Source organism: Acomys russatus, chromosome 8 (genome assembly GCF_903995435.1).
Source record: "Acomys russatus chromosome 8, mAcoRus1.1, whole genome shotgun sequence".
NCBI lineage: Eukaryota > Metazoa > Chordata > Mammalia > Rodentia > Muridae > Acomys > Acomys russatus.
The window spans coordinates 63,728,749-63,755,470 of record NC_067144.1 but is presented as its reverse complement, the minus strand read 5'-3'; the positions used below and the strand labels follow the sequence as shown (position 1 = coordinate 63,755,470).

Here is a 26,722-nt window from a genome sequence, read left to right as displayed (position 1 = left end):
AATTTTTTTTATGACTGTGGTATACTTTTTAAAATCTGAGAGAAAGAATGATATCATTTTGGAATTTTTGCAATAGCTGGTTTATTAGAATAAAATGCCCCTCTCAAAATAATTTAAGTTCTTGGCCTGACATAATGAATAATCTATACAGAAAACCATTAATAATGTTTGAGTTAAGCCAGTTTTAAACCTGGGTCTCATTCAACACTTTTCTGCTAGTTAACTTATTTTTTACTTGTAAATATATAAATTAATAACCTGATAGTTTAGTAATTATATCAATATAATTTTATTTGATATAAATGTTTAGCTCTGCTTGATTAGATGAAACAGGCACACATGCTTTAGCTGAGAATTTCCTTTTCGGGCTCTGTGTAAAGCAGCAGGGAGGAAACAACTATACCTCAGTAGTGGCTACCCCAGGCTGTTTCCTGGACATGCTTCCTTACTTTCATCTTCAGATGCTATTGGCTGTTTTTGGTAGGGCTAGACATTAATACTGACCAGTTTAGCTTTCCTGACTGTTAGCAGACTACTCCACAGTGAACCTGCTCTCACGCTGCAGGCATTGTGGTGATCTTTTAACACACATTTTCTAAAATATATGTTCAAAGTAAAAAGATCCAAATTCACAAGAGTATGAAATATTTATAAAAAAAATCATGCATCAGATTGTACAGTCTAGAAATAAGATTCAAATTCAGTAATAAAGATTAGAGCAAAGTTTGCTCTGAATATTTAAGAAAAACCTTAGATTCCTAGGACGTCCTAGGTCTCAATTGTCCTTTTCTGTTTGTAGAGAGGCAGCTGCCAGGGCTACGGCTGTGACAGGCTGGGCTATTCCATGGAGTTGCATCTTTGCAAGTTTCTTCTGTTCACATTCTGTTACCAAGCGGTTCAGTTCTGCTGCACTGTATCCAATAAGAGTCTTCAAGTCACAAACAAATTTGTACACAAATCTCTTGCCTTGAACTTTACAAATCATGTCCCCATCATAATAATACCTTTAAAAATAGAAAACACATTAAGACCTTGTAAAGAATGAAGAGTTTGTACATACACCCATTAAGTCTTAGAAACATAGCAGAGTCAACTACTGTAGTTAACACTGACATCATACAGAGAACTTACCATTACAAATCAAATTCCAGAACACTAGTTAAAAATGTTTAATCCTAATTACTCCCAATTAGGGAGTACTTTCAAAGACGAAACTTTCAAAATCAATTTTTAACAACTATAACATTGATTTAGAAACCAACATAATTACTAAAGAGAAGACAAAATAAGAGCCTTGGAAATACCAACATAACCTAACCAGGGACTTTTAAGTCAGCGACCACACTGCAAAGTCTCATACATGGACCTGTTGCCTTTGTGACTTATAGGGAACATCCTATTTCCTCTAACCCTTCAGTCCTCATCTATAAAATGAGGTTAAAGCAGTACTTACCCTCACAGAATTGTTGAATAGAGGAATAACCTTTATAAAGTGCTTAGCATACAATGACTGCCACAGTTAACTCTCTATAAAATACAAGCTATGTTAATAAAAATCCAAGTAACAAAAAGTTACAGATTGTTGTAAAGTCCACTTCTTTTGTTTTACATAAAATCTAATGCAATATATTTTAATATAATACAGACATATCTTCATCTTTTCCATTTACTGTATCAAGGCTCCCCAAAATTTGGGGTCCCAGAAGCATTAGGGGTCCCAAAATAATAAACATAAGAGCCAGAAGAAACAGGCTAAGGAAAAGAGGTGAAGGGCATCATAAAGACTGGCCCCACAGCTGCCCAGTTTACAACTGCAGAGCTGCAGACTGGACCTGTAGTCCAGGCTAGTAGGCTCGTTTACTACACTTTCTATGGAGACAGAGGAGCTGAGTTTATAGCTATTTTGTACATCAGACTTCACACCAACAAAGATTTTGAATCTCTGCTTTACGACCCACCAAACTGCTTTTCATATAACTTAAAAATACAAGTTTGTGAGAAATGTACATTTGGGAAAAGGAAAAAAAGAAAGTGGTTTCATCTTTCTAGAATGTACTTAGGATTGGTATAATCATCGTTTCTTGGTAAAAGAAACAGCATACGCACACAAGCCTTAAGGGGGGGTGGTAATGCTTTCTTTCTTCAATATAGTGTATGCATCACTAGACGCCGTACAGTAGCAGGCACTGCATTTGTTTTCTCCCTACATTCAGTCTAACCCTGCTGACCTCTGTCAAACTAGTTTTTTAAAGCTCTTAAATTCTGAACTACATCATATAATAGAAGAAACAGTCCAGAGACTCAAAATACCAATTCATGATTAAGTATCACTAGACCTACAATCGGACTGTCAATACCTAGAGACCCTCTGTTCCCTCCCAACCACCCTCACTCTGAACGGTCAAATGCAAGCCTGCTTCAAGATTTCATTGCTGCTCTTTGTGTTCTTTTCCTTAAATGCAATCCCTGAGTGCTGCAGCTTGCTCTTCCTATTTTATCAAACTATACTAAGTGAACACACTCACGCACTGCATTATACAGTTACTATACAGTCCTTTGGGCCTGGCCCCTTCCCGAACATCACTGTGTCATCATTTGTGTCTGACGTTCATCTTTAACGCTTATCACAGCTGGCTTACTTATTCACCCACACACACAGGTATGAGTGATTTCTGATTTATGACATTATAAATGTGTGTGTGTATGTGTGTGTATACATTCAGACATTTCTGTTTGTGATCTACTGAAAGACATTACTTAGTAATTTAGCAGAGCACAGGTTCTATCCTTCCTGGACACGATTCTGCACGGTACAGCTCTGGCTACAGTGTGGGAGTACTCCCATAGCCTCACTAACATGCAGTAGCAGAGGCCTTTCCACTTAAGATTATTCACACTATTTAGGGAAATCATTCCAATTTCTACTTTTGGTTATTCAGATTTAGGCAGATATAAAAGAATAAAACTATAAATATAATTTTAAAAATAGAAGACAGTATTCATCTATTTGATATAATACATACTCAATTTAATATGTAAAGCCTCTTTGTAATACAACTTATACAAATATTTAAGATTAATAAGCAGGTTAGTTTTATACAAGGAGTTATATGCTTTTAAATCACATAAGACAATCTTATAGTAATCTTTTTTAAAAGCTTTATGTAGCTCAAAATTATCAAGAAAACTCTCTTAAAAGTCACTTTTAAGTGGGAGGGAAGGAAGAATGGGAGGATACAAGGGAGGGGATAACCATTGAGATGTAACAAGAATAAATTAATAAAAAATTATTTTAAAAAAGTCACTTTTAACATAATGCATAAAACTTTTAGCTTAAAAAAATATAAACCACATTCGCGGTTTACTCTGTGTATCTACACGTGTCTGCAAGCTGGCTCTCCTCTCCTACCATGTAGATGCAGAGAGGAAACTTAGCTGGGCAGGTTTCGGGGTGAACACCTTTATTGACTGAGCCATCTCATCAACTGAGCTTGTGCAGATGCGCATGTGCGACACACACACGCGCGCGCGCGCGCGCGCGCACACACACACAAGAAAAAAGTATTTTGGGCTGGAGATCACTCAAAGGTTAAGAGCAGTGGCTGCTCTTCCAAAGGTCCTGAGTTCAATTCCCAGCAATCACATGGTGGCTCACAACCATCTGTAATGTGATCTGGTGCCCTTTTGGTGTGCAGACATACAAGCAGAACGAACACTGTATACATAAGAAATAAATCTTTGAAAAATTTATTTTATTTCGTTACCTACCAGGTTTATATCGAGAGTAGGAAGACACATTTTTTAGAAAAGTCTGATATTAGAGAAACAAAAACAAATGCTTACCGCAATGCACGGCTGAGTTTCTCATAGTTCATCGTAGGCTTGTTTTTACGTTGTCCCCATTTTTGTGCAACCAATTCGGGCTGATTTAGCTTAAATTCACCTTCATCACCAACCCAAGAAATACAGTCTCGCGCATCCTTGTCAGTAAGAAGTTCTAGCAAAAACTGCCACAGTTGGATCTGACCATTGTTTCCTAAATCCATAAGCAGAACAAACATCGGTCATGTTAGAAGCTAACACCTGACCACAAGGCCTCTGGTTCAATCTCAACCAAGGCAAAAACAAGCTTCTCATTTACAACTATTAAGTAAGCACTGTTAGAGACACAATCCATATTTATGCTTTCACATATCTAATTCGACAAGTTTTATACCAATTTATGCAAAAATACCTGTTCTGTTCCCAGGTGAGCTTCTATCTTCTCCTGAGATCCTTGGGGATCTTTGTACTTTAGCTGCCTTTGCACTACTGTTTATAACTTTAATCGTGGTTGGTGTAGCCGACTGCACTGATGCTGGAATAATTTGCACAGCTTTAAAAAATAAAAGGCAAAAAGGAAAATATATTTAGCTTCTAACATAGAAAATAAAAAGAAATGCAATCAATAAAATTAATGTTCCTATAACTATGTCAAGGAAAGACTTCAGACCCACATAGAGGATAAAGTTAAGTTGTTTCCATTGCAGTCTATGAATCTCAGCTTAGTAATAGCTAGTTTTTCATGTTTCAAAGTAGCAACTTAAAATAAAAAATATCCACTATAAAAAGGAAATCTAAAATGATTTCAACTCTGGCAAAAGAGTAGACCAGTGGGAACTCACATCTGTCTACAAGCTATAAGCTCACAAAGTGAGGAAAGCCAGTGCTCACTGGAATTGAAAGGGTAGAAATAAAAATCCTTGATACTGTCTTAAACTTACTAATCTAGTGGTTTTTGTGGCAATTTTAGACAGCTATTCATCAGTCAAAATGAATGAAATGGCGTTGCAAGTATCAACAAAGCTAAGTCTCACCACAACTCGGCTTATCAAAGATACACTTAAAAAGCCTCAAGCATGCATAGAATAATGGCTATGGAGTATTTAAGGTGGCATAAGCTGATAGAAAGAAAAAACACTGTGACAATAGCTGAAGACAATTAGTTCGCAATTTAGAGAGGGAAAAATAGTCACTTAAGTAGGCAAATTCAACACACAGGGATGGTCAACACTCTTCGTCTACACAGGGTTAGTTCAGATGCTTCAGTCCTCTGTAGTCAGAAAGTTATGCTGGAAGCTTTAATGAAGTTATCCAATAACAAAGCATTTCTTACTGATAATTAGGCAAATCTATAGGAATAAGTACTCACGTTGGTCAATTGTAACTATCTCATTCATCTGTTGCTCTTGGCTTGCCAAAACATCTGAAGAACACACACAAAAAAATCATTTTCATTTAAAACAAAAAATATAATTCCTAATAGAGTAAAAATGAATTTAGCAAACATAGCCTTTTAAAAAACCTCCATGATTAAAACCAAAACCAGTGAGATAAACCAATATATATATACACACACACACAATAGCAAAACAACCGGAACTTAAGATAATATTCCTAAAGTTAAATTTTCAATAAAACCATAGTTGTACTAAGTGTTCCAAATCAGTCATGTTTAAAATACTGTCCTCAACGAAAGAGCTACTACAGCCATGTATTAGTTCTATCAGTCTGTTCCTCAGGGGACCCTGACTAACACAGGCCTGAACAGAATCCTCTAAAAATCCTTCATTCACTCTGTCACTCTTCCCAGATCAAACACTATCCCTACTGTTACATAATTACACACCCTAGTCCTAGCACATCAGACACCATAACTGTGCCTATCTACTGAAGCTGAACCTGTCGGCTATCATCTTCAGACTTAGTGAGTCATAAGACTGGGACCCCAAAAACCGCTAAGGAGGTCCTGCCTGGGTCCAGTTTGAGATACAAGAGCTGAGAAGAGCTAGGAGACTAAGATAGGGTATGAAACCTATCTGCCACAGGTAATTTTCTTTGGGGCTCATAGGTTTGAGGGCTTAAATAATTATTTGGGACTAGCGTCAGAGAGATATGGGTTTAGTTCTTAGCAATCACTACCTCTTAGGTAAAATTCCAACCTTTGATATTAATTCTTCACATCTGAATGAGATCTCACAAGGCTGTTGTGATTGCTAAAGAAAACTGTTTTTAAGAAGCACACTACAAAGTTAACTGTTCAGTAAAGTGAGGATTATTATGTTTAACTCAGACCTCTGGTTCTGAACATTCTACCTTAGGGCTTCTCTGTGTAGCCCTTGCTGTCTGGAACTCACTCTGTAGACCAGGTTGGCCTCAAACTCAGAGGTAGATCGGCATACCTCTGCCACCTGAGTGCTGGAGTTAAAGGCAAGCACCACCACCACCCAACTAAAGCTTTGTTTGTGGTAGAGTTTTCCTCAGTATTTTTAAAAGTCTCAATGACGAAAAGTGTTATTACAACTAAAATTAATTTGTTACTAAATTAATATAAGTGGCTTAGCCTAACAGAAGACAAGTTAGAAAGGAAGCATTCGCTAGACAGCACAGACCCTGGCCACCTGTGAACTCAGCTCCAGAACTCTGACTCTCAGAGCCTTGAGCTTGGCGAGATTCTCAGGGACTCTCAAGACGGAAAGCAGAACACAAAAAGTGATAGGTAATCTAAGAAAATATAGGAAACTCAAATACCATACTTCCTCTAAAGTCCCCCAAATTCTGGCTATGCAGCAAAGAAACAGAATGCTTAAAAGCCAAGTCCTTGGGAACATGGAACAGTTTTAAGAAAACATTAGGACCTAAGGGTATGACGCTGAGCAGTTCTTTTTCCTGAAGACTTTGGTTTTTGCTGACAGGTAGATGCTCATATTAAAAGCATTCTGAAGTATTTGCATCCCTGGAACAGTTCTTATTTATCTTCCCCAAATATAACAAAACCTGAAAGAAGTTGTAACTTAGGAGCTGCATGAAGTGGGCCAAGTAGTAATTGAGTTACAAAAGGAGTCCTCTTTCTCCAGACAGCTTCACAAGAGATCACTAAGGCTGACTAGACAGCAGGCAGGCCAGTAACAGTCTGTCCCAGGAAACATTACCATTTAGAGTTAGGCTATCGGCCTTTCTTCTTTCTGCTCACAGAACCCTATTCTGAGAAGACTTAGGAACAATAGAAAGTCAGCCATATGGATCATCAAACTCATTCTGTAAATGCTGAACTGAGCCTTAGACTCTAAAACCAAATGTCATTTCATCAGTAGAGCAGGGCAAAGATCCATGGTAGAAAGGCAAGCAATTCTATGAGATATTTATGGAAGGTGTATAATTCTTTAGTAGAGGTTCTGAGGAAAACTCCTTCTACTGCATAGAGAAGGAAGCATAAACAAGTCTCTTGTCTTTTGACTAGGAAAAACAAATGAGTAATAACATTTACAATTAGAGAATACATCAGGTGGATCAAAAAGTGACAAGCACAAGAAAGAGTTGAACTGGGAGAGACTGGGAAAACTGCCTTTGGTGGAGCCTATTCTAGGTACAATTATTGCTGTGGTTCCAAGAATTCCAACAAGAAAATGTTTGAATGAATATGATTCAGTTGAGACCTGATACTGAATGACAACCAAGACATTAAATTTACTCATGTATAAGATATGAAGCTGGTGATAACCCTACATGGATAATGAATACAGTTAGTCTCTTAGTAACATTGCAAAAAACATCAACTAAAGTCTGTTCAACAGGAAGCAAGTAGAGCTTCTTCCAGAGCTCATCTCTCACTCAATAGCAGGGATGAACCTTGGATGAAGATGGCAAGCATCAGATTACTATGTATGATCCTCTTACTTTACCAGGTGTATACTAGTGCAAAGTAGGAACCATGACTTTCCATTAACAAAACAACAGACTCTGCCTTCACTTATAGACAAAACTAAGGATGTCTGGTTAGCATCGCAACATATAAAACAGGTTTAGGGGATGAGTTGCTGGTAAGATGACTTAATAGAACCTTAGAAGTTATTATTACTTAATAATTAACTGACTTTAGAAGTTATTGAGTTATGGGGTGACCTAAACCAAAAGTTTACATTTATTTGAACTCTCTGGTCAGATCATAATCTGTCTGGCTGTCTTATAATCTTATTTATTCAACTAGTAAAGGCTTTTAAAAATGCCTAATCCCACAAGTGACTAGGAGGGAAATCTCTGTGACCAAATAATCTTAAAAGTTTCTAGAAATGCAGGTGATGACTGGGCAAAGACAAGGCGGTGATCAGAATATCTGAACAGGGCTAACAGTGGAGCATCATATGAGATGCTAAGGACTTGGATTCTAGCCAGTTACACCTGTAATCCCAGCCACTTAGGAAACTGCAGCAAGAGGATCATGAATTGAGGTTAGCCATGGCATATAGCAAGACCTATCTCAAAAAGAAAAACAAAAACAGAGAGACCTTGGGATGTGGTAGAAGCCTGGCTTAGAATCTTAGTTTGGACATTCCCCAGGTCTAATACTCTGAGGGATCTTACATCCTCAGTATCTCACATAAAAACTAAAGAATCAAGAAATACTTTATGGCATTACTATAGGTACTGATTTAACACAGAAAGAACTTTTCACACTACCTAGAACAATGAATGTTAATTATTATAGCTCAAGTGTTTGCTTATTAACAATAAAATTAAAACAACATTAGAAAAAATAAAATTAGGCTTTAGTTAGAATGCAAATAGATAATAACTCTAATTTTATACATTTTCGAAGAAGCTCCAGATGACTCCAGAGAATTTCTCCCCGAGGGACCCGCTGAAAAAAATCTTCTTGGTTGAGACTACATAATTCTCTTCCCGAAATGTTGAGTGTGGTGAGGTCTATATCAGTCATGCTGAACTCCTTCATTACCCAAACCACCCAATGCAGGACTTGGTCTGTGGACCACTGTATAGGATCTAGAAAGAAAAATATTACCTTTAGCCTAGTTCCATCTTAGATAAATTTACAGTTAATTTCTTAATACACATATATACACATATGAAATCCAGACAGGTGTTTTTCCCAAGTGAAGCAAACTGACTTTGTGAAGAACAACTTTTATGCTGATACTGCATTTTCTCCTCAATTCTTTCTCAATTTCTCAATCTCAGTTTCCAGTGGAGTCACTTGGTTCTACATCAGTCTGGAATTTTATTAAGAAAAACAAACTATAATTCTTTTCTGGTAGGCCAAATAACACTAGCTATCTTATCTTAGAGACAATGAGGGACACTGCCCAAGCTCAAAATATTATTTTGTAGCATTGTATAGTTTGGTGCCTTACAAAATTAAATGGAATCCTAGGCAACTAGCCTTACTCTTCAAATTGCACACAAAATGCACCTGTTCTCATTCCTTCTAATAAAAGGTCAGTTATCTTGTCCTCACCCTTGGTGGCACTTTTGATATATGGCATTCTAACTACCTGTTCACTCAGTTGTTTCCCTAGTGGCATTAAGGCTGTAACTCTGAGGACTGTGTCTCGTAAATCTGACTTCAGAGTCTACCACGGTGCTTTGAATAGACATCTGTTGAATCTATACAAAGAATACCCAAATTATTTCATCTTGTCTATTAATTTCTACAAGTTACCCAAATTTGCAAATAGAAAAATAGAAGATTGTCAGCATATATAAAGATCACTATATTTATGACATCTAATTGAAGATGTTATCTGTGGTTATTTAATGCTGGGCTAATTTTGTCACTGCTGCTCTTGCTTTCTGATGATCTACTTAAGTAGTACTGAGCATATTCACAATAAATGAGTGTTAGTAAGAAAATGTGTGAAAAAGTAAAAATTAAGATTTTTTTTTCAAGGAATAATTTATAGTAAAAATAACCCAAGGAAAAACATAAAGGATTGAAAGTCATAAAGAGATGGGGGGAAGCCCAGGAAGATGGCAATAAAGTTTACCTTCTCTGAATATACACAGAAAAGTAGAAAAAGCAACTGAGGTTAAAACCAAAAACCTATAGATGCTTATAAAAACCAAACAGACACTCAAGTGAAAAATTATCTACCATAAATTCCACAATATACATGGGTGAAGACAAAGCCATTTTTATGAGATATTTGGGGTGGTTATACTCTTGTAACCCCAATTGTTGAGGAGGCTTGAGGATAACTTGGCCAATAGTCAGCTCTCATCTCAGGGAGGAGAAAAACTCTCAAAGAGCTCCAGGTTTCCAACCCTGTGCAGAAGAGTGCAAAGGGAAGCACAATGACACGATTCACTCTGACCATAGGAGGTAGGAACAGTCAAGACGCAGTCACTGAAAGCTCAGTAATCCAAGACTGGAACAAGGACTAAAGAAGAGTTTTCTGAATGCAGGAGCAGCTGAATGCAGGGTCCACAGGGAAGGAATAAAAACAAGAGAAAAAGCAAAGGGACATGACAGCAAGGAAATGCAGGTAAAAGTGAGCAGGAAAGAAACAAAAGAAAAGTGAACAAAAAAGATTCTGGGCTTGGTGGTGCAGACCTATAAACCTGGACACCTGTTTGTTTGATGCAGGAGGATCATTGATTCAAGGCCTGCCTGGGCATCACAGTTCAATGGCAGCCTGGGCAATTTAAGGAGATGATGTCTTGAGAGAGAGAGAGAGAGAGAGAGAGAGAGAGAGAGAGAGAGAGAGAGAGAGAGAGAGAGAGAGAGAAAGAAAAGAGGACTGAGACGACAACTCAGCGGTAGAGTGCTTGTCAGCATCTGTGAGTCCATGGGTCCAACCTTTACTATTGCCAAAAAATGAGAGACGAATGAGAGAAAGGCAGTCAGGATGAGGGAGAGTGAAGGGGTGTGAGAGTGCATATGGCAACAAACAGCTGAGAAAGCACGCTGCCCAGCTCTGGATTGCTACTTTAGGACACTGTAAGATGGCTCTAAGTTAGCCAAGTTATAACTAACTACACTGCCTTTTAAAATATTTAAGAAAGCAAGGTCATTTTAAATAAAAACATAAAAGAAACTATCAAGATCAAAGAAAGTAAGGAAAAACATTAGTCTGACTTGTTTTCCTCAAACACTCCTAGGACATCTGGTTTAATATACTAGACTGGCTGTGTATATTTTCTTTTTTCAAAAGTAATAGCAAAATGCCAGAGAAACAGTTTTTTAAAAGATGCACAAGCACAACAAGCCAGATACAAAGTCAGAGTTGAAGGGGAGAACTCAACTAGTTCTTAAAAACAATTAGCTGGGCAACAACCTATTAATTCAGGAAGGAGAAAGTATGACCCAAGTATCTGTCCAGGAGGACCCCAGTATAAAGTGTTCAGAGTGTACAGCAGGAAAGGCAGAAGGGTCATTTAATATATGGCAGGACTGGTTTTTTAAGAATATATATTCAATGAATAGATACTAATGCATAATATGATAAAGGAAGGGATTCTTACTATAACCAAACTAAGATAAAAACCAGATACAAAGAGCAGATGAAAAAGCCAGTGCTCAAGAACGTGAATGTTTCCCAGGATAACAATAATGGAACGGGGTCATCAAACTTAATAGAAAAGTGACGTTTAATGTGCCACACAGACACTACCACAAGCAGAGCAGAGTAAAATAAATACTGTTTGGAAGTGTAAAGCCAAACATGATTTTTAGGAACCCAGAGAAATTGAAAACAGAATGAAAGACTTGTGACTAAAACAATCGGCTGCAGCTATAAAAATGGAAAACAGAGGACTTAGCACTGCAGAGGAATAAAAGCTAAGACAACAGCTCTGAGTGTGTAGAAACTGCTTCCAGATATATGTGAGAATGAGAAAAACTAACAGCTGATGAGTTAAAGTGGGAGAAAGCCTTGATACGGACACAAGCCTCTGTAACTAACAATAGGACACTTAGGAGGCTGAGCAGGAAGACTGCTACAAGGACAAGGACAAGTTGGCTACTTGAGCTACAGGACAGCCGGGGCTAGAGTGAGACTATCTTACAAACAACTAATCACTCGACAAAAAAAAAAAGTCAATATTCAACTTCTGAAACCTAAAAATTGTCTAACTACACTAACAGTTCTACAACAAATGAGCAGTCCTAAGGCAGTAAGAATAGCCTAAATCAAACAGAAAGGGAAGCCTGCAAATCCAGCCAATGGGGAGGCTTAGGTTGGATGACCACAAGTTAAAAGTCCATACTGCAAACACGGGAAGACTTCACCTCAAACAACACAACAAAACAAACCACATACACTGCACCACACACACCACCAAGTTGCCAACATGAAAAAGAGCAAAGTTTTTGTTGCACACAGAGCTAGGTAAGTCTCAGTCACTGCAAGGTGAGTTAGTGATGGATAAAAGCAGTTCAGTATAGCACAGCTGTGGCTAGAGAGCAGGGCAGATGACAGGAAAGCAGGTGCAGAACTGGTTCTGAGAAGCTTCTTTCTTTCTATCAGACTTGTGAGAGAAAACTAAAGAAAGGCCTTACCAATGTGGAGAAGACAGAGCTACAGAACTGGACAGCCCGTTAGATATGCTCTTTAGTACCTCTTGTGTAAATCTATGCTTACACCTAAGAATCTACATGTGTTGTTAGATGTTAGTATCTGGTAAAAATAAGAAAAAAATTTAAATACTTTAAAAAGTACAAATCGTAGCCTAGCTAACATTTCAATATTTATATTTCATAAAGGAATAATATATATTTGATATTGAATTGGTTTATTGTTTTAATATTTTGTATAGCCCATCTTTTTGGATGGATTTCTAACTGCAGTTATCAATTTCTTCTTCAGATTAGTTTAATGGGCAATACTAAAAAATATCCACACATACAACCACATGCATGAAGAAGTATCTAAGCGGCTATCAAGATAGCAAACTAGTTTATGTTCATGTGAACTTCAGGGAATTTCCCAATGTGGGTGACCATTTCAAAGATTTATAGTATCTGTAACTAGTTAATTATATTTCAGTGTTGCTTGGAATTAATTAGCAAGTCAGTCAAAGAACTGCATGTAGGTATAGAAAGGGAAGAATCTCATCAACGATGACCTCAGTGTTTTAAATGAATTTTAAGTACACGACATTCTTCACAGAACCCTGAGCCACACTGAATCAGTCATCTTGTTACCCATGGTCATCTTCGTGTATTACTTCCTGTGTAACTCTACTGCCAAAGATGTCTCAGGGAAATACAGCAAACCCTGCTCAAGAGTTTTCATGTCCCTTTCTTCCCTCCCCGGCATTTCTTCTCAGATGATTCCTAACTTTATTCACAAAGGTCAAATAAACTAACCACACTCATTTCCACATGCCTAAAATAAGTTTCTACATGTCATAATAAGGATTGCATGAAGCTATCCCTTGGTATTTGTGGGGAATTGGTTCCACTGAGGGGCCACCACCCCTCAGGAATATTAAATCCCTCAGACACTGTCTCCTACAAAATAGCGCAGTATCTCCTTAAGAAGGATGCACATCAACACGTATAGCTTGAACCACGTCTAAATAAAATACCCAGTGCAACGCAATGCTGTTAGTAGTTAGTACTGAGAGAACAGTGATGAAAGCACACTACCAACTCTCTGAGAATTTATTTCCCTAATACTTTTCTTCTCTATTGCCTCAAAAAACTCTAATGAATTCTCAATTTCTAAGTAGTTGACTATAATTCAGCTTATCTAACTCTAGAGTAATTTAAACCTAAATTGAACAATAATTCTCTGATTACCAAACTAGATACTAACTCGTATTCTTGACATTCTCAAAAGCTTTTGGAGAGTCTAAACCACTACAACTCTCAACAGCAGTTATACTATAGAGGTATTTTCTTATGTTTTCAGCGGTGCCATTGGTTTTGGATCTTATTTGAGTCTCACTATGCAGTCCTGGCTGGCTGGGAACTCAGAGAGATACGCCTGCCTCTGCCACTGTACGCTGGGATTAAAGATGCGTGCCACTGTATCTGGCACCTCTATCGTTTCCTGTTTCCTTTCTCCTTCCCCTGCCCTACAGGTACAATCTTAGAACCAGTAATAGTGTTCTCCATATTCCTTCTCTCAAAAGATTACTATTACTGTTATGGCTTCAGATACAAACCCAGCATGAACAAAGTCCATACAGTATCTGCATCTGCAGCCTGAGATCTGTGCTCCGGAAACTATGTCAAGGCTACCCTAAACTGACTGTGCAGTTTGCTTCAAAGTCCAGTGCTATCAACACTTTCCCTTAAGAAATCTTTCCCAAACCAGACATCCCTACTTCCTCAAAGACTTTCAAAGGTCTGCAAAGGGTTATGAATCTAGTCTACTTGTCAAGTGCTTGCCTAGCACACATAAGGTATTGAGGCTAGCCCTACAAGGGTTAAGTGGTTTGTCATCATCACCAAAGGCATGCTCTATTTTTATATATCATTAACCCAGAATTGACTACAGTGTCTGGCAAACAGTATTATTACTTTACACATGTAATGAAGATGCAACTGATTTGTTTCAAAACTATTGCCCTATTTACTCAAGCTTGAGAAGTTAGGTCAGTACATGAATATTACCTCTCCATGTTCATAATCTGTTGTCTTTACCCACATATTTCTTCATTTTTACTATCAAAGGCATTACATAGTCTATGTGAATCTGGACAATACTAATATTGTACAAATGATAAAAATATTTTGTTTTCTCTGCACTCAGCCACTATGTGCCTTATGGGACATATAGGCAACATTAATTTTTTTTTTAGTTCTCACTTTCACTGATCAAAACAGTTCTACAGTGTCTGAGATAACTCTTGATCCAATATATCCTAAACACTCTTGCCTCCAAGCCAGTCTAAGCTTTGTTCTGAATGTTTCCTGTTTTATGAAATTACAGTTTCTCAGAATAAACTCTCTCCCACTTTCTTCAGACTTTGGTCCCTATTACAGTCTTGTTTATTTTTTGAGAAAGGGCCTGCTACATAAGCCTAAGCTTGCCCTGAATTCATGAACTACTGCTTTAACTCCATTTGGCATTCCTCAAAATATTCAGCTTGATTTCTTTGAAGTTCTAAAGATATGCTTTGTTTGTGTTAGTTTAAACTTTATAACACACTTTCTTTTCAACTACACTGTGAGCATGCTAAGACCAGAATTTCTTCTAATAATTCTTTGCATTCCTAGTAATGAGCATAGTATTTGTTCATTATGTTACAGTTCAAAACTACTAGATATATAAAAGTCTTTCTAGAAAGTAAGTCTACATTAGAAAATAGTATATCATATCCCAGGGGTGTTTTGTACATCTAATTTAGCACTTACTGCACCTAACCAACAGTTATCTCATTACCATAGGGGATCCCGAGGCGTTCCTGCTCTTTTCTGTAGCCTTCCAGTGCAGCAGCCCATCTTGTTACTTGCTCTGAGGTCTCATCTGAAATGGTTGTGATATGCTTGGTGCCATCAAGAGTTATCACTTGGGCTTCTTCAACAAGATGTGCTTCTGCTTCTGCATGGTGAGCATCTGGATCAATGACCACTTCAACTGTTTCCGCGGTTTTAACAATTTCAAGAATGTTCAGCTTTGGCTCAATTCCTAACAGTGGATAGAAACAAAAGCAAAAATTTAAATAAAACCTCCAGTCACAAAGAAATAAAAATAAAGTTCATTTTTGCAAATGAGAGAAAAAATGGTGATGTTCTTTAAATAGTGAGAAAGTGAACAGATCCTTCTTGCCAGTAAGTATAATTCAACATGGACAGTACTGTATCAATATTAACTTTCTCATCTTGGTAATTATAATGTGTTATATATGAGAATGAACATTCTTTTATGGCAACGCTGGGGATCAAACACAGGGTGTCAGATTCTCTAGCACCAAGCTGTATCCCCAGCCTAAGTTAGACTCTTGTTTTAAGGGACCGGTTACTGATGATAGATATTTAGAGACTGAAAAAAATAACGTTTGCAATTTATCTTGAAATAGTTAAAAAAAAAAATGCATGCTTGAGGAAAAAAAGTAAAAGCAAATGTAGTAAAATTTAATATCTACATAAAAATATCGAAAAGTTCTTCAATGTAGTGTTGAAATTTTTTTAGCAATAATTTGCACATGGGCACATAAGCTTGACAAATATTACCTACATATACCACATGGAGAAAAAAGTAACAGTTCTTACAACAGTAATATAAAAAAGCGTGAAAGAACATATTAACATGAATTTAAAAAAAAAAAATAGAAACCACAGTAGAGTGAATAAATGAGTAGCTACATAGTCTTCAAAATTTTACAAACTATCTAAGAAAATTAAAATGAGAACACCCCTCTCCAAATAAATAATGCCAAAACCAGCCCAGGTTAGTCACAAACTCCCTACAGAGCTTACGATGGTAACTCCTTATCTCCCTGCTTTTGCCTCCCAAGTACTGGGCTTACAAACCACTAGGCTTGGCTCTGCCTGCTTTCTTTTTACTTCATTATTGTGTTTGCAGTTTGTGTGTGTGTGTGTGTGTGTGTGTGTGTGTGTGTGTGTGTGTGTGTGTGTGTGTGTACATGGGTGTATGAATGCACATGAAAATCAGAGTTGACGTGGGAAGTCTCTTCCACCTATTTTTTGAGTCAGGATCTTTCACTGAATCTGTACTTTAAATTTATCTGACCAGAAAGTCACCAAGCCCCAAGGATTTTCCTTTCTCTGTCCCCCAATATTGAGATTACAGCTTAGTACCACTGTGTCCAACTTTTTACAAGGTGCTAGAGATCTGAACTCAAAAATTCATGCTCACACAGTAAGCACTTGACAGCCATCTCCTCAGCCTTTCGTCTTTTGGCCCTAAATATTGACTGACTTTGTTTAATTAAACTCACACCAATTAACCCAAATTCTAAAGACATTCAAGCCCTGTATTAGTAAGAACTGTAGTTCCTGTGGACAGGAAAACAAACAAGGTAAATGATTTATCATTACAAAGACTCCTCAATGGAGATTTAGTCAGGCAAAAACTTAAAGTTATTTCAGAAATAAGAATTACATTTAGAAAGCATACCCTAAGAGCAATGAGATACAGCTGTAAAAAGCTATAGTATTTATTAAAAAGAAAATAAATTGTTAAGGGCAGGAGTAATATGATAAAAATATAATGAAATTCTCCAAGAGTAAGAATTCTTTGGAAAAATAGCTCTTTATAATGTGATTCTGGGGCTGGAGAGATGGCTCAGCCATTAAAGGCTCTGGCTCACAACCAAAAATAACGCGATTCTGCTAACACTGGAGTTTGGTATATACCACTATCTACTTTATGTGGAATATGCTATAATTTCAGTTTGAACCTAAGAGATAGAGCTACTAAAGAAAAGCATGAATATGAGTTCATGCAAGTCATCTGAACACTCATCTTAACCACCTTCAACAGGCAATTTTAAATTATCTTGTCAGAAAAACATAAGCTACATTTTTAAATACCTGCTGATAAAAGTAACTTACCTTGGTAAGAAATTACCTGTACACTAAGCTGTACAGTCCCATCTGTTTTCACTCCTTGGTCAAACAAGCTCCGGTCTGGATCCAGCTAAACATAGATAAACAAGATTATTTTAACTCAGTCATTTGATAATTACTATGGTTTAGTATACATTAATGTAGCAAATAGGGGCTAATTTCTGAGCATACTAGTTAAATTATAAGAATGTATTTAATTATCAAAGTTATCTGTGACATTACTTATTTGCTAAACCTAAAACTATTTTAAGCATTGAGGAGGTAATGGAGCCCTGCCAAATTTATTTTTCTGTTTTGGTGGTACTGAGGACTGCAATCAGAGCCTCACACATCCCAGGCAGCCAGTCTGCAGCCATTCTCTGCCACAGCAAAATAATTTTACAGGGCAGTTTTCTGCAAGAGCTCTGTAATCTCAGCTTGGACCTTAATAATGCAAACAGGCAATTCTTCATTCTGCATTTAAAGTACAAGACTTTAAAGTACAATGCTTACCACAATAAGGAAGGATGTTAATTAGTGGCTGACAATTTATCTGTTTACTAACATGCCCTATCTCCTTTGTAGCTAATATCACATATTAAAACTTAGGATTCACTCTAAAGTCTCAGGTCATGAAGTTAATAAAATTAAATGATTGATGACCTGAATACTGGATCTACTTTTATCATAATTCCATATCCTTGGAATAATGGTGCTCTTTTCAGCTGTAATGGTGGTGCACTCCTTTAATTCCAGCACTTGGAAGAGGTGGAGGCAAGTGGGATCTCTGTGAGTTCGAGGCCAGTCTGGTCTACAAAACGAGTCCAGAACAGTCAATGCTACACAGAGAAACCCTGCCTTGAGAACCAAAACCAAGCAACCAACCAAACAAAACACACAACGGTTCTCTTTTCCCTTCATCTCTCCTTCTAGTCAATGTATTTTCTACCATTGCTTACTAATGGAATGAAAATAATGTTTACTTCTGATACTGGATTACTAGCTTGGAATAGGCTTCCATCGGAGTCTGCATATATGCTGTTGTACATGGAAATCTCCGGTCACTCTCATTAGCAAGAATTCAGTCATGGTACAATCACAATTTCAATCATTTACAATGTCTTATACATAAAGCCTACAGTATTAAGCGGACTTCATATCCAAATTGAGCAGAGACAAAACACACTGCATTGGATGTATGTGGCCATTTTTACTCCTTAATGTGAATCTTTGCCCAGCACTTAGTTCTCTTAACATCAAGAATGTCCTCTGTGTCTAGAGGACACTAGCATTATCCACTAAAAGCTATGGCCAACATAATATATCTTGAAGAATGAGCGTTTTAGTCCTAAATACAACAGCACACTAAGACAAGGACAAAGACAAGGCTCCAACATGGTTGATTGTGTAATATATTCATCAAAGAAGTACAACTCAGTGATGCTTCCTGCAGCTTTCAAGTAGGCATTTATCTGATGATACAAAGGTTTTCCCAGGAGCCACACTCTGATGCCAAATGCATGCAAGCACTGACATGAGTAACAGAAGCTGCCATGCTCACACTGTTTGTTCAGGTGAGGAAAGGTGCCAGAAGGGAAGTGAAATGCCCATAGATCCAAGCACAGACCTTGTGTTAATGGTCCACACTTACTTCCATTCTTCCAGAAATTGCTTACTGAGACACTAGGATAAAATAAGTCCTCTGCAGGCCATGTCTCATTATGTATAGGACAGGTATTCTATCTGTCACTGTAGAATATAATTAACAAAATGGTCATTTTTTAAAAAAGACTAATATGATTCAATAGGATCATTTGGATGTGCTGTTTTAGAGTGCTAGTTTACCACTTTTAAGGACTACTTTGCATTCTGAATTTATTGAAATTCTGTTTTTAAAAAAATTTGTTTTTAACTGTCTGCAAAAATATGATAACAATCTTTATGAATATACCACTGGTTTTGCAGGTTGCATCACATAAGAACAATTTCTTGATGTGGAACTGTTGGTTATTTTACATTTCTAATAAAACACTAAACAGTAACTGCTTTCAAGAGATTAGGGTAATTTTATCTTCTCACTACTAAGAAGAAACTTAACATGTTATTTTAAGTACATTTAACCATAGTCCTTAATTTTAGAAGAGCAATATCCAATCACCATTAACGTTTACTAGGTATATATTGGATGAGAAAGATGAAAATATGGATAATGTAGCTAATGCATAAATTCCATTAACATGTTTCAATTTATTTTCTAACAGAATCTTGGTTAACAGTAACTGCAGAGGATCTGAATTTTTTAAATTAAAAGGCAAAGCTCCGTAATAATGGGAAAATGGTATCACAAGACAGGATTACAGACAATACAGAATAAAGCAAAGCAAACAATTCAAAAGATATGCATTCACATGTTAATGTGAGAAAAGTATACAGATACCAGTACTAATTTGTGAATTTAAGAAGTCATGGAAAACTATTTCAGCAAGGCTACCTATTTCTTATACATTAAAGTGGTATTACAACAAGTCTGTGAGGATGTTTAAAACACTGTAATACTGCAACAGGAAATCCTACTGCACTTTATGCCAAAAAACAACAACTGGCATTGGAAATTTACTACCAGAGAAAAAGGAAATAAAAACAATTTAGTCAAGGGATCTCATTTTAAAGGTAAAAAAACTCACATAAAAGCAAATTGTCAGTCAATACAAACTTCTTTAGTCTTTGGGGTCAATGTGCTTCCCACTACTCTATTTTTAATTTGATTTCTACTTTAATTTGGTTTCATTTACTAATAAAAGTAAAAAGGAATGAGTGATTTATTATTCATTCGTTTCAATTTTATTACCTAATCTTTGAAATTTTAGGTATAGAAAGTTTGCTGAAAGAATTTTTATTTCTAAATGGTCAAATTTTATATCCTAGGTCAGGTCTGTTTATAGATATCGATGAAGATAAATCTTACCTGAATATCTTGCAGACAAATTTCATGAGCATCCAAAGAACACTGCAGTCTGGGTTCTAGAAGTTTCTTTAAATTGCCTATTGGTTCATTGATGTCTATGGCCTGGCTTACACATTCAGCTGGGGCATACGTTTGTTCCACAATGCTAAATGTTAATGTAAATAAAGGTTAATAATTACATGTTACCCAATGTAAAAGTAACACTATGCTTAAAACGAAATCAACACACACACACACACACACACACACGATCTTCGAAATTCTTTTCTTACTACATCTCAATTCATTTCTCCTTTGAGCTGTGTTAGACTCATCAACTAGTTTTCTCAATGTGAAAACTAAATCTCATAGCTAATTTGAAAATTTAAAGCACTCTTGAAAACATGCTTAGTCATACATACAAATGTATGTGCTAGCACATAAATAAATATTGGACAAACACCATTGAAGGGAAAATTGTGTGCCTTTGTATTACATACTAACTCATTTTCAAGAACTTAGAGAATTCTCAGAAACATGGAAATACATTGTGTCCTTAGAAACTATAACTTGTTGAGCTAGTGGTAGAAGCCTGTAATCATACCACTTGATAAGTAGAGGTAGGAAGATCAGTAGTTCAAGGTCACACACCTGGGCTGTAGGTATAAGGTTATTGCGTAATTCAAATGCTGATGTCTGTACACCCCATATATGGTTGCAATCTTCTGTCTCAATGTTGTATAAACACTGCTGCCCTGTTGTCCACTGCTATGCCAATAAAGCAGCTTATAGCTAATAGAGCAGGGGAAAGAATAGGGCTGAACTTCCTGCAAGCCAGGGGAGGAGTTAGAAGAGGAAGTAGGAGACTCAGCCACAGGAAAGGTTCAACAGTTGAGGAAAGAGCTCAGCAACGAAAGCTACAAAGTGCACGTATCTCTCTGGGATGTACACTGGGAGGAAACCAAATGAGCTTAGAGGGTTAAGAATAGAGTAATAATTGCTTAGTTATTGTGTTGTGAAGCTTATTATTAAACAAATAAAAAAGAATCTCAATTATTTGTGTGATAGCCAGGTTGAGAGAAACTGAGAAAGTTATATAAAAATAACTAATATTTTGGTATACCATATGAGGCAGAATTTACACTAATCTAACCAGAATTTACATAAACTCTAAACTTAAACAGAAAACAATTTCTTAGTTCTGTTTGTTCATTAAGATCAACGGTAGTGTATAAGGCTCACAGCTTCCTGATTAGAACCCCCACCACCAGCAAGCATCAAGGCCTCCAGCAGGCTGCAGAAAAACAACTGATACAAACTCCAGAGAGGCAAAGCAAAAGCAGTTCTTTTAAAAAGCCTGTGCTGTGGTGTGTGTGTTGGGGGTGGCGTGAGTTCGGAGTGACTCTTTAACACAAGCAACCTGCTAGAAGCCAGGCTTTCCTAGGCAAGGGGAGCAAACACTTGTGGACTGAATAACTTCCCAGAGGGGGTGGGTGGGTGGGTGTGTACGTGTGTACGTGTGTGTGTGCGCGCGCACGCACGCGCACGTGTGTGTATCAGCAGAAAAAAAAAAAGCCTCTCCTTGGAAGCAGAAGTCAAACACAGACTGAGAAGCCTCAGGCATCTGAACTGGTTACAGTCTAGAAGGGAAGCTGGGTCTAAGAAAGTAAAGTCCTTCAGGAGAGCTTTTCTTTCTTTCTCTCTTTCTTTTCTTGGAGACAGGTTTCTCTGTGTAGCCTTGGCTGTCCTGGACTCACTTTGTAGACCAGGCTGGCCTCAAACTTACAGATCTGCCTGCCTCTGCCTCCTGAGTGCTGGGATTAAAGGCCTGCACCGCCACCATCACTTGGCAGGAGAGCTTTTGAGACTAAAGAAGATTATTTTTTTGTGTTGAAAAGGATGGAAGACACAATGACAAAGTGCTTCTGGACTACATTTGAGTTTGTTTCTCTTAGCATACAAATTTGGGAGAGAACAGAATAAGGCACACCTGGAGAAAGAAACTGCAGAATGGCAGCCCACTGAGATGCTGGCTAGAAAGGCTTCAGCTATAGGCCAACATGTCAGACTAGATACCGTATGTGTATTGTCACAGTTCAATTACTGGACAAAGGCCTATGTGCTAAAGTAGAAATACAGATCCTGTTTGGAACTGCCTTGAAACAAAGTCATACAGTGGCTTGTGTGCTCCATTTTACAGAGTTTGGAAAACTAAAATATATGTACCATGCCATAGGTTCACTTTCAGAATTATAGATTATTAAATGAGCGCACCTGCTAAGATACACTGGATTTTTAGAAAGGAGTTCTGATTACACCAGTATATAAAGGTCCTAATTCCAAAATGGAAAACAGAAAATGTGTTACATTGGGGAGGAGAATATGCTCTTGTCTGGTGGAAATAAGATTTGACAGGGGGAGGCCTCCTGAAGATCTTGGCTACGGACAGAAGTAAAGAAATCAAGAACAAACAGGACACGTAACATAATTTACTGATCCCTCACATGGGAACAGCTCTGAGACTGGCTAAGACATAAAAATTTCTCCAGCCAGGACTTCAGTTATGCATGGCCAATAAATCCTTGGCTACAAAATTCTCAGGACTTATCATGCCATTCTTTAAATGGTATAGATAAAAATCTATTTTACAGACTGAATTGTTCTCAGTGCATGTGCATGCACGCACACATACACAAATGCATTAAGCAAATATAGAAAGAATTTCCATTATTAGTGTGATAGCCAGGTTAAGAACATAACTGGGTTAGTAGAGAAACTGAGAAATGAACAGTTTTGTAAAAATAACACTGGGGTATATTAGCCATCTCAAAGCTAAGCCGAAACAAACCAGAACTTTGTATACCATTTCTACTAATCAATTTCCTTCCCAATATAATTGAGTAAATATAAATTGATAAATGTAATAATATAAATCAAGTGCTTCCAATTTAATTTGAATACTAACCAATTATTATAACTAGCCTTACTCCATGTTATTCTCAGAAAATTATAATGCCCCTTAAAACATCCTTAGAGTTCTTGTATATTGTTATTTCACAGTTAAAATAGGTTTGAAGCTTTGGTAAGTAATTGTACATATGTCTTTGTAAATGCTTATAGGAGGGCAGAGGAAACATCCCTTCAAAAGAAACTGTTGGTTCAGATCTTTAAAAACTGAGAAAATACTTATTTTAAATATGACTTAAACTTCTTTACAGTTATGAAAAAAATATGCATTAAAAGTGTGAAGCAGGGACTGGAGCGGAGTCTCAATGGTTAGGAGCACTTGGGGACAGAAGTTGATTTTAGGTGGCTTACACCCACCCGAAGCTCCAGTTCCATGATATGATGCTTTTGTCTCTGCTGGCACCTGAACTCACCTGAGACACATCAAAAATGAAAGTAGCTTCCAATAAAATAAAACACCAGTGAATGTCTAGGGAAATGGCTCAGTAGAATAGCACTTGCTGTACAAGTTGAGGACCAGAGTTTGCTCAAAACCCATGTAAAGCCAATGTTCCTATGGTGAGATGGAAGACAAGACAAGGAAATCCCCAGAAGCTCACAGGCCCACCGGATGGGCCTATGCAGCAGCAAACACAAGAGATCCTGTCTAAATGATGAAGACCAAGACCAGAGGCTGACCTCCGACATCCCCATGTATGCGGTGGCATGCAAACATTCACATTCAACCCAAACTTGCATAAGTGCATGAGTGTGCACACATAAACAATTTGTTGCTTTATTTCTACATATTTTCTAAGCATAATGACATATGTGCAATATTTAGTGAATATATACATTATACTTTTTTCTTTTCTTTTTTTTGTTTTTTGTTTTGGTTTCTCTGTACAAGGCTGTCCTGAAACACTCTATGCAGAACAGGCTGGCCTTGAACTCACATCGATCTGCCTGCCTCTGCCTCCCAAGTGCTGGGATTACAGGCATGCACCACCACGCCTGGCTACATTTTCTTTTTCTTAAAATGTTTAAAATTTATAAAACAGACCCACTCGTGATAATATTAGTTTAAAATAAATAATGCCATATTATTAATCTTGGTTAATGTAAAAGTTTTGTTTTGTTGACTAAGTGAACACTTTTGGTGTATTTTTTGGTTATAAGCACAATAGCCTATCCTTTTTAGTAATGATTTTTTTTTTTTTTTTTTGAAAGATCCAAATGCTACTTTAAAATAGAATCTAAGTTTTCACTTCTGTATGAATACTGAGCATTAAGTTTTTCATCTAAACCTTGGGAAATCTAGAAATCTGAATAAAGAGTTTCTTTTGAATAAATGTGGGTGATCTCATATTTCTGTTTCTTCTTTCCTACAAAGCAGAGCAACAAAGTGCTATAGCTGGAATATGTTTAACCTCCTTTGCGCTGATTCAATGGTAGCAACTCATTCCCTACTTAGACACCTGCAAAGGGCCTGTGCTAAATTCTTCAAGCTCTGTGGATCACTTGGGAGGGCTTGTGTGCATAAAGGAAATACACAATGCTAGGCTCCAATTTTGTAGCTCCTCCCACAATCCAAACAAATGTTGAGGTGTGTGACCAAAAAACTAATGCAGAAATGATGTGTGGTTTCTTAGGTTGAGTTACTTAAAAAGACACAATGGCTTCTACCTTGCACCCTCTCAGAGGATCTGCAAAGCCCTAGAGAAAGGCTCTCTAAGCACACTGAGGCTCCCTGTCACAGTATCAAGAGTGATCTGGGGGGCAAATCTTATAGCTTCACATCAGTCTTAGGTGATTTTAGACCATACTGACAACTCAACTATAGGCTCTTAAAGTCAAAAGCACCTGGCTAAGTAAGCTGCTCCCAGGTTCCCAACTCTGAAATGAGCTTCAATAATAGCTCTTTCATGTTCAAGGTGCTCATTTAACTACGCTGCTAGGGTTTGGCATTATCTATCTATCTATCTATCTATCTATCTATCTATCTATCTAGTCAAGAGAAACATGCATTCTGTTTCTTCTGCTCCAGAAAAAGACACACAAATTGAAAGCTCTCTTAGACCCTGAAGCTCACACTTCAGCTGTCTCCTCAATTCAGCATCCTCTCGATGTGAGTTATTCTGCCTTTTTTGCTGCTCTACAGAAGTTTCCCATGACCCATCAGTTGCAATTGACTTTAGTATATTATCTCATTTCCTGCTTTACAGAATAAAATAACACCTACTATCCATCATTTCCCACAGCCTTCTTACTGACTTTTTCCAAATCTGTCTCTACCAGAAATGCTCCCTTTATTCTAAATTCATCACTACCCTCCTTCCAAGTAAGGCTCCATTATAAATCCACAAACCAGCACTTTTACTCTGTATTATGCTCAGTACTGTGCACAGTATTGTGTTCTTAGACAAGTATGTCTTTTCAAATATGAGGCTTTCCTAATGGCATCTGAAAGTCTAAGACATTTCACTCATTGATTCCTGACATCACCAATATGCAGCAGTTATTTATAAATATAACTATTGTTAAGTAAGTCCAGGCTGAATTAAACTTTCTTTGAAATAAAAGTCACCAGCACTTAGGGGAAAAAAAAAAAAAAGAGTGCCCTTTAGGTGGAGGTGGGTGCAGACATTACAACTGTCTGCATTTCCAAAATGCCCTCCTCTCTGAACTTGAGACCTACTAAGTCAGAGAGGAAAAATCAAAAACAAACAAACAATAAAAACTGCAATACATCCCCTAAAATGCTGAGGTCAGATCAAAGACAAACATATTAGCCTGTTTTTTTTGTTTTTGTTTTTTTTAAGACAGGGTTTCTCTGTTTAGCCTTGGCTGTCCTGGACTCACTCTGTAAACCAGGCTGGCCTCCAACTCAGAGATCCGCCTGCCTCTACCTCCCAAATGCTGGGATCAAAGGTGTGCACCACACACCTTATTAGCTTGGCTCTTGATTTAACTTGGTATACTGGTAATATTAAAAACTGATCAATTCAAAAATGCTGACCTTTCTTCTGTGCACTCTGGTTTCTCAGTCCCATCGATCTCAATTTCTATCAGTTCCTCTGCTTCTCTCTTAGTCATGGTTGAAGTACTTCAAATTTTCAGTCCTGTAAGAGTTAAATTTTAAGAGATTTTTAAAGATCATGAACAAAAATGATATGCAAGAAAGAGTCCAAAACTGAGTCAGAGTAGTGGGAGAAGAGGTACTCTACATATGCAGAAGCACGCTTTCTCTCTCTCTCTCTCTCTCTCTCTCTCTCTCTCTCTCCTCTCTCTCTCTCTCTCTCTCTCTCTCCCACACACACACACAGGTTTTATAGACTAGTTTTTGTTTAATGTGGCATTTATTAGCCTGATATAGTAATTTTATTACTCTATGTACTGGAACTTGTTAGCCCAGTCTAAGTCAGTAAATTAATTCAAGTCAAAAGCAAATGAAAGATAACATCAACTATACTAAAGCAACTAGGATTCAAACCTGAATCTTAACACGGAGGGAGATGGATTATAACTGTATA

The 26,722-nt window shown here is 37.3% G+C and overlaps 1 protein-coding gene across 1 annotated transcript; it reads right to left on the bottom strand.

Annotated features, from left to right (window-relative positions):
- Positions 1 to 26,351, bottom strand: Gabpa (GA binding protein transcription factor subunit alpha). Its single transcript, XM_051150163.1, has 9 exons — positions 26,209 to 26,351; positions 20,265 to 20,409; positions 17,306 to 17,390; positions 15,171 to 15,416; positions 8,626 to 8,820; positions 5,192 to 5,245; positions 4,235 to 4,375; positions 3,844 to 4,036; positions 1 to 1,004 (listed from the first exon to the last, which is right to left on the bottom strand). The coding sequence occupies exons 1-9, from the start codon at positions 26,283 to 26,285 to the stop codon at positions 776 to 778; spliced, it is 1,365 nt and encodes a 454-aa protein (XP_051006120.1). The 5' UTR covers positions 26,286 to 26,351; the 3' UTR covers positions 1 to 775.
- Positions 26,352 to 26,722: the final 371 nt, after the last annotated feature.